The 8,654-nt window shown below is 44.2% G+C and overlaps 1 protein-coding gene across 1 annotated transcript in view; it reads left to right on the top strand.

Moving 5' to 3' along the window:
- The first annotated feature begins 1,502 nt into the window (after window positions 1-1,502).
- The window catches only part of LOC103374995 (L-amino-acid oxidase-like), a 9,128-nt gene continuing 1,976 nt past the window's right edge, over window positions 1,503-8,654 (top strand). Inside the window, 7 exon segments of the mRNA XM_008305180.1 lie at window positions 1,503-1,554; window positions 2,252-2,309; window positions 5,957-6,180; window positions 6,803-6,915; window positions 7,176-7,377; window positions 8,202-8,270; window positions 8,571-8,654. Coding sequence (XP_008303402.1) covers window positions 2,279-2,309; window positions 5,957-6,180; window positions 6,803-6,915; window positions 7,176-7,377; window positions 8,202-8,270; window positions 8,571-8,654 — 723 coding nt within the window. The 5' untranslated portion in view covers window positions 1,503-1,554; window positions 2,252-2,278.

The raw sequence follows: 8,654 nt of genomic DNA, 5'->3' as shown, positions 1-8,654 counted from the left end.
GGAAGGAAATCAGCTTCACATGTTTTTAAGAAGCACTTCTGCCAGTTGTTGTGAGGACGATGTGTCTCATCGTGAATGAGCTCATTGAGATTCATCCAACATACAAAAACGCTGCCTCATGACAGTTTTTTAGGTTGTTATTAAAACCGAGCCGACGAAAGATTTGAAGGCGTCAACGTTCACAGAACACCAAGTTCCTGCACCTGTTCATCAGATAAACCCAGAATCCACTCATTCATGTTCCTGGACACCTGAACTGTTTCCTCAAATATGGTTTGAAGGGAACCTGATTTGTGACAAAGTGACAAACTCCATATTGAGATGCGTGAGGGGTTCAGGTGCTGCAACCATGTGGGGAGCAGCGGTGGTCCATCAGAACCAGCAAGGCCTCCTCTGCTGGCCTACACTCATCACAATCACTGACTTATGTTTGAATATTGTCCCATTAAGCTTTTAACTTCATCCCCAACAGTCTGTTCTCTTCATCTCGTGTCTCTGGGCTGTGAGGCTTCCAGCAGCCTGTGTTTATATCAGAGCTGTTATCCAATCAGATTTCAGCCGTCACGTGTTGCCAGGGTCACAGAAATCTGATCAAATGTTCAGGCCCCTGTAGCTTAAAGTACACTGACATGAAACTGTTGCTTTAACCAGTCAGATTGAGAGTTGGTGGTCCCAGGGCCCGCGAGCTGGCCTACGATGACGTCAGCATGTCCACGTCCTCTGATTGGACGGTCAGAGAGCTGAGCCAAAGCCGCTTCCTGTCAGTAGCGACCTGCACAAGATAAAACTTTATCATAGAAGTGTTCATAGCTGGACATTCTCAGCCCTGAGGTGAATGCCAGAAATATGACTGGACAGGACTCACAATCACTCCCCTACAATGACTAATGCTGGTCCTACGGAACCCAAAACCTGTTCAACATGACTCAGAAAGGTTCCAGAACGACAGAAGAAAAAAAAAAGGTCCTAAATGATCTAAAACTTGAATTCACAACTGTTCGGGTCACAATTTGTCCAAAATGGCGACAATCTGCTCAAAGTTATGTAAAAACTGTGTGACTTAAACTTGAGTTGTGTGTTTAAATCGACCAAAGAGTCTCGTTTGGTTTTCAGAGGTTTGCGACTCCGTCTTACAAGAAATGTACGACGTGCAGAAATGTGTCGCATCAGCACCACAATGGAAGATCTGACAATAAAGTCGTTTTTCTGACTTCCTCGTCATCAAAACCAACCCCAGACATTATGCGGTGCACGCTGAGAATACACAACTGTGAGAGTGATAAATGTGGTTCACACAATAAAGAAGTTCAAATAACTCATTTCCTCATTGCAGCTGCCTTTGTGGCAAAGTTTCCTCAAGACCACGTGGTTTTTTTTAAGATCATGTGCTTTCACTGGTGATCGATTGCGTGAGCGCATGAATAACGAAACCAAAAGCAGACCCTGATGTCGAGGCGAGTCAGGTGGGAAGAAAATTCCAGGATTGCAGAGAAGCTCCGTATTTAAGAAGCTTCGGTTCCACATCAGGTCACAGCGGCTTCGGATCGTCCAAAGGTAGGAATCTCCTGTTTCCTCTCCAATAGCTAAAATCACTCTGTAAAGAAGTCTTGTGTCTTTTTTTCTTGATTAATATCTTTTACTTACAAGCATCATAGTCTGTAGAGGACCGTAGCTACAACAACACATGTACGGTAGATTAGAAGACAGGTGTGACAGAGACATTGTGGAAAATGTGTTGAACACAGGAGCTGCAGCAGCACGAAATGGAAAATATCACGACAGAAATGTGAAATCAACAGGTTTCACGTGTGATGCTGTTTGTTTTATGACAACAGAAGTTAGTGTTTGATGCAGTTCTTCTCAACACCTGGATGTTTTTGAGGAAAAGCCACAGACGTGTGCACCAAGGTGAAGGTTAAAAGCTACAACAGTCCTGTGTTCTGACACTGGATGCTGTTTCTGAGTTAACAACAGACTGCCGGCTTCACGCACAAAAGAATCTTTAATCCAAACAAACGTGTCGGCGTTACAAAGGCAGGTGAAAGCAGCTCAGCATTCAGAACCAGAGATCCGAAAAGCAAAACACCAACCTGGTTAACAGGAGGCGAGAATACAGAACAGGCCGTTGTCTGAAAAGGAAAATGCAGGAATGTACATGCGCAGGGAGCTGATCAGAAGATCAGACAGGTGGTTCACAACCAGCGTCCAGAACCTGGAACCATGACGTTCTGCCTCTCCTCTTCCTCTTCAGGCCAAATAAGGAAGTTTGCCACGTGCCATGGATCCGTGTGTGGCGACGTGGAAATTATGTGAGTGCTTCTGCAGCAATGTTGTGTTTGCTTTAATTCAAACGAGCTTTTAAAATCCTGATCAGTGCACATGTCTGTACACGTATGTATATACCTACATGTGAATTACAATAAATGTAATACAGTTTGTGTTAAAGCTGGAAAAAAAACAGCATTTAAGAAATATTTGCTGTTAATTGAAAGAAAAACAAGGTGATAGAAACTGGGAAACAACCTTGTCGACTGTTATTTTACTGTTAATTTACAGATAGCTCGTAAAATCAAAGGAAACAAGGGAAAAAAAAAATAAAAAAGGTCCAAAACAGGAAATAATGTCCACATCAAAAATCACTGTTTTTAAAAGCTGTCATTGGTTCTTTGACAACATAAAGATGTATTTAAACTTGCATCATTTTTATATGTTTGCTGTTATTATTATTTGTTTTTAATTCACTTTTTCACTGTTATAATATTCTATTTTTTCTTTCTANCCCAACAGTCTGTTCTCTTCATCTCGTGTCTCTGGGCTGTGAGGCTTCCAGCAGCCTGTGTTTATATCAGAGCTGTTATCCAATCAGATTTCAGCTGTCATGTGTTGCCAGGGTCACAGAAATCTGCCTCCAGGCCTTCAGGATCAAAAGTGCAGGCCCCAGGCACCACCTTTAACCTCTCGCTGCAACAGTCTGCAGTTCCCACCTGCCTCAAGTCCTCCATGATCATCCCAGTACCCAAGAAGAACAGAGGGAGTCGCCTCGACGACTCGGTCACTATAGCCCCCATCATGGCAAAATGCTTCGAGAGACTCATCATCTCCCACATCAGTTCTGCCGTCCCTGCTGACCTGGACCAACACCAGTTTGCTTATGGAGCAAACAGGTCAACAGAGGACGTCATTCCCCACAAACTGGTCAAGAAACTGGGTGACGTGGGCCTGGGCAGCTCACTGTGTGCGTGGATACTGGACTTCCTGAGCAACAGACCCCAGAACATCAGGATGGGAGGCCACACATCCTCCACTCTCGTCCTAACACAGGAACACCACAGGGGTGAGTCCTCAGCCCCCTCCTCTGCACCCCCGTTCACACCACCAGCACCACGGTCCAGTTTGCTGACGACACCACCACTGTAGGACTGATACCAAACTACAGGGAGGAGGTCAAGCACTCGGCAGAATGGTGTCTCAGCAACAACCTGGACCTGAACACCGGCAAGACCAAGGAACTGGTTGTGGATTCAGACGATCCACATGCACCGAGCACTCTGCCCTCTGCATCAACGGAGAGGAGGTAGAGAGAGTGGAGAGCTTCAGGTTCCTTGGAGTGAACATCTCAGCCGACCTGACCTGGGCCGACAACATCTCCTACCAGGTGGGGAAGACACGACAGACACTCTACCTCCTCAGGAAGCTGAAGCAGGCTCCCCTCCCTCGACCCCTGTTGGAGAACTTCTACAGAAGCACCGCTGAGAGCCTCCTGACATCCTGCTGCACGGCGTGGTTCACCAGCTGCACTGCAGAGGACAGGAGGAACCTGGTGAGGGCGGCTGAGAGCGTTATCAGGACCACACTGCCTCTCCTGGAAGACATTTACACTGGCCGACTCCAGAAGAAGGCCACATTCATTGCATTTTTGTAATCTTGATTGAAAAGTATATGAATGACGGTGAAGAAGTTTATGTTAAGGAGCAGATGAGGCGAGTGTCCTTAAGACAGACGGGTCATGAGGCCACCTGTCGCAGGATGATCGCAGCATGAACTCATTGCTAAACAGCTGGTGGTTCCTCTTTGGGTAAACAGGTTCCTGTTTTGGTAAACTTCGGTAAATACGGAACCGGATGCGGGGCTGAAAGATGAACCTCATCATGACTAAGGGGTACCGAGGTTAAATGTCTGTTAGAAATGTGTGTGTGTAATAATGAGTGTGTGTTACGGATGAATGGTTACCCTGGGGAGGGGGAGAGCTGCAAGAACAGTACAAAAAGGCCTGACAAAGAGACAGAGATGGCTTCAGACGGAGGACACTCGTGGACGCCGTTCTGACCAGAAGGCCGGAGGACTGTGTCCGTGCATCGGGACTCTGTACTGGGTCGCTGCTTCACTGGAAGATGATCTCTCCAAGCTCAGGTGAGACGGAGCGAAGCTGATCAGAGGCCAGGTTGTTCGGCTCTCTCCCTCTCTAAGTTAATTATTAGATTATGGTTTTTAGTTTAGGAACAGCTCAGTTTTATAATCTTATCTTTAACACTGGCCTACACCCGTTTTGGTGGGTTTTCTGAGCTGATTCTGGACAATGTGCTGAATCCAGGTGTTACACTGGTTTGGCTCAATGTGGTCACAATTTGGATTTGATGAAATATGCAATTTACTTTTGTTTACCTGTACAAATGTTTACGCTCATCAGCTTCTGGATCATTTAGCTTCTGAAAAGGATTAGAAAATGAAATTTTCCTCTAACATCCAGTTTCACAGGAGAAATACTCAAATAAATCAGTCGCTCATGTCAAAGAATGCAATCGATTTAGTGGCAAAATCGATGTTTTAAAATCGAGTCGGCATAAAAACCTGACCTGTTACAGGAGGGCAGATTTGGCCTTTCATCCTAGACACCTTCAGCAAAATATTTTAATTATTTACATCGTAGAAAGATTACTTTAATTGATTGGTTTAATTGAAAAGTTAGTCAGTTGTGTGCATGAGATCTTTATACTGGTTCTTCATGGTTATTCTAAGTCATGAGTGAAATAGTATTTTTAAACAGATCTCTGAGGTTAGTTGTGCCAAACCTCTAAATCTAACCCAGCATCTTACCAAGTGCTCGATCCATTAAGAGGAAACCTGCCACTAACAGACGTGTCTGGTAGTGATGTGACTACTGAGGCTGCTTGGTTGCGTCAACTATTAGAGGAAGCGAGGTAGACGTCTGGACTTAGGCAGTTAGAAGCTGGGCGAGGTTCCTCCACACCAGCTTAAGAAGTTCTACAGAATCCTAGTGGGTCAAGGGCCTGTAGGCAGTTAGAACTTAACCCTAGTAACAGAGAGCTGGACCAGTAGCCCTATACGGGGTGATACCGGCATGGAATAACTATGTATATGTCTACATGTGAATTACCATAAATGTCCTGCAATTTGTGTTAAATCTAAAAAAAAACAGCATTTAACAAATATTTGCTGTTAACAGAAAGAAAAACAATGTGTTTGAAACTGGTGAACAACCTTGTCGACTGTTGTTTTGCATATTTTTGTCTGTTTTGTTAATTTACAGATAGCTCGTAAAATCGAAGGAAAAAAAAGTAAAAAAACAAAAACAAAAAAAAAAGAAGTAAAAAACAGGAAATAATGTCCACATCAAAAATCACTGTTTTTACAAACTGTCATTGATTCTTTGACAACATAAAGATGTATTTAAATCTGCATCATTTTTATATGTTTGCTGTTATTATTATTTGTTTTTAATTCACTTTTTCACTGTTATAATATTCTATTTTTTCTTTCTAGCACTCTTGTTTCCAGATCTTTTATGTTTGATTTTAAGTTTTTTTTCCCCCCAAGATTTTTTTGTGTAATAAAAAAGAAATAAATAAATTGTGATATTTTCGTTGACCCAGTCGTATTTCTATCGTCTCCGTCTGTGAGCTGAAGGAAGCTTTCAAGTCCTCTGCTGTGTCTGCAGCTGCTGCCGGTGTGCTGCTGCTGCTCTCTCTGCTCCACGTCGCTGCAGCTGTCAGCCTGAAGCAGCATCTGGCCGACTGTCTGGAGGACAAAGACTACGACCAGCTGCTGCAGACGGTGCAGGACGGCCTTCCGCCCGTCAACAGATCTCATCATGTGGTTGTTGTCGGAGCCGGCATGGCTGGACTGACGGCCGCCAAGCTGCTGCAGGACGCAGGACACCAGGTAGTGAAACAGGTTCAGCTGCACTGTTGATCTAAAAATTTGTCAAGGAAGATGATGAGAAAGAATATGTTTGGAAAAAAAAATGGTGGAATGCTGCAAAAAACTGTGGATGTAAAAAACAAATGGTGAAAATGATGAATGTTCTGAAGCGACCTGCTTTAAGAAATCAAGCTAATAAATCCTTTAGTGTGACACACGTCAATGAGTTTGTACTTCATCTGGTTTCCATTCAGGTTTGTTTGATGTCTTTAATCCTCCATCACTGGAGCTGCTTTGGGTCCATGTCATTGCAGATGGTGAATTATTTAGAGTTTATTGTTACTTGAGACCCAAAACCAACAAAAATGTTGACAGATTTTTGAGATTTTTTTTATTTTCAGCTTCAACAAAAACCCATCTCACCTGCGTAGTTTCATGTTTTCACTGAGTTTTGTGTGACTATCCACCGACTGACCGTTTCATCTCACATGTGGCCGTGTTGGCTTTATTTTCTTTTTATCTGTAACTTTTAAAAAGTTCCCTCTAAATGCACACTGTTGTCATTTATGGGCAAAAATGTTGAGTCAACCATAGTTTCACTTAAATATGTAATGAGACGCCTGTTGATAACCATTTTGTCAAGGTGACCATAGTGGAGGCCAGTGGGCGTGTTGGAGGACGAGTGGAAACCTACAGGAATGAGAAAGAAGGCTGGTACGCTGAAATGGGAGCAATGAGGATCCCGAGTTTTCACCAGTAAGTAAAACTATATCTGACATTTACAGGTCTTGCTCTCAGACTAGTGCCTGTTTTACAACGTCGTCTACATCACCTCCTGCCTTTGTTTATGAAGTCTAAGGTGTTGCTCAGCCCTCTGAAGTCCTCGTCCTTTCCTCACTGTGGTCCTGCAGACACGTATTTTGAGCGCCGAGTGTCTTCGTCTGTCCAGCAGTAGCTGCTGCAGAAGCAAACGTGACTCATTTTCTGGCTTTTCCACTCACTATCACTCCCACCAGCATCGTCCGCTGGTTCGCCAAAGAGCTGGGGGTGAAGCTGAACAAATTCATCATGGAAGACCTGAACACCTTCTACCTGGTCCATGGGCTGCGGAGGAGGACGTACGCGGTGAAAGCCAACCCCGACATCCTCCGGTACAACCTGCCGGAGAGCGAGAGGCGGCGGTCGGCCGACGAGCTGCTGCAGAAAGCTCTGCAGAAGGTGTGTAAGGACGGAGGCGGCTTTTACTGAGATGCTCTGATGCCACTGTGACCTGAAAGACTGTCCTGCATTTGTACTTGGACTGAACCAATGCTTTCGTCTAAATGTCAGTCATATCTAAAGTTGGGGGGCTGAGAGCTGATTTGTTGTTTGTTTTCTGCTTGGATACTGAAAATGAAAGGAAGCAAAGACAGAACACCCACGGTATTGTGAGGATTGAGACGTTTAAACTCAACTAAATTTAGTGGAATCTACTCTTTATTTAATCATATTTATAACTGGATTAAAATGTCTGTTTTTCCAACCAAATATAACGACTTTAAAAGAGATTCCAGCAAAAATGGACTTTATTTTCTGCATCGTCTGTGCAGAATTTAAGGCTACGTTCAATCCTGTAGGCAAATCAGACGTGGTTTTCTTGTGTCCAGACATTACCGGCCCTTCTCTCCATCGATTGCAGTATCAAAGTAGTAACTATCTACGTACCTACGCTGGTGACACGTCTTCACCTTCCAGCTTGTCCTGAACTGAAATCTTCCCCGTAAAAGGATTTGCGTTACTGTGGCTCTTTTCCTGCCAACCAATCAAACATTAAACGGTTCAGGACTTGTCAGCCTGGTTCCCCAGAAATTGGAGATGAACTGGTTTGTGGGCACTGGGTTGCCAGCAGACATTTAATCACATGAGGACTCATTTTCATCTGTAAAAATATGACTGGAATCGTTGATTGGGATGTGGTTGTACAGACTTTCTGAACAAGGCCTGAATGGTTTTCTAGTTTAGGACAACAGAAAACTTAAAATTACAAACTGTCTTTTCCGCAGGTGAACGATTACGTTGAAGCTCACGGCTGCAGAGCTGCACTGAAGAAATATGACCACTATTCTGTGAAGGTAAAGCTCAACGGGAAGCACAGACGATACAGCTTGTGTTTTCTTTTCTTTTCATCTGTATTCATATTCAGCTGTGGCTCAGGAGGTAGAGCAGGTTGTCCTTCAATCGTAAGGTTGGCGGTTCGATCCCCTCCACAGTCGAAGTGTCCTTGGGCAAGACACTGAACCTGAAGTTGCTCCCAATGACAGGCAACACCTTGCATGTCACCATTGGTGCATGGATGTGTGTGAATGAGAAACACATTGTAATAGTGTGTATAAGTGCAGACCATTTAAAAACATTTGCCATTGGTTCTACAGGACTACCTGAAAACAGAAGGTGGGCTGAGTGCGGAGGCGCTGAGGATGATCGGAGACTTGCTCAACGAGCAGAGCCTCATGCAT

Source organism: Stegastes partitus, unplaced genomic scaffold (assembly GCF_000690725.1).
Source record: "Stegastes partitus isolate 25-593 unplaced genomic scaffold, Stegastes_partitus-1.0.2 Scaffold2429, whole genome shotgun sequence".
Lineage (NCBI taxonomy): Eukaryota > Metazoa > Chordata > Actinopteri > Pomacentridae > Stegastes > Stegastes partitus.
This window is presented reverse-complemented; position numbering and strand designations above follow the sequence as displayed.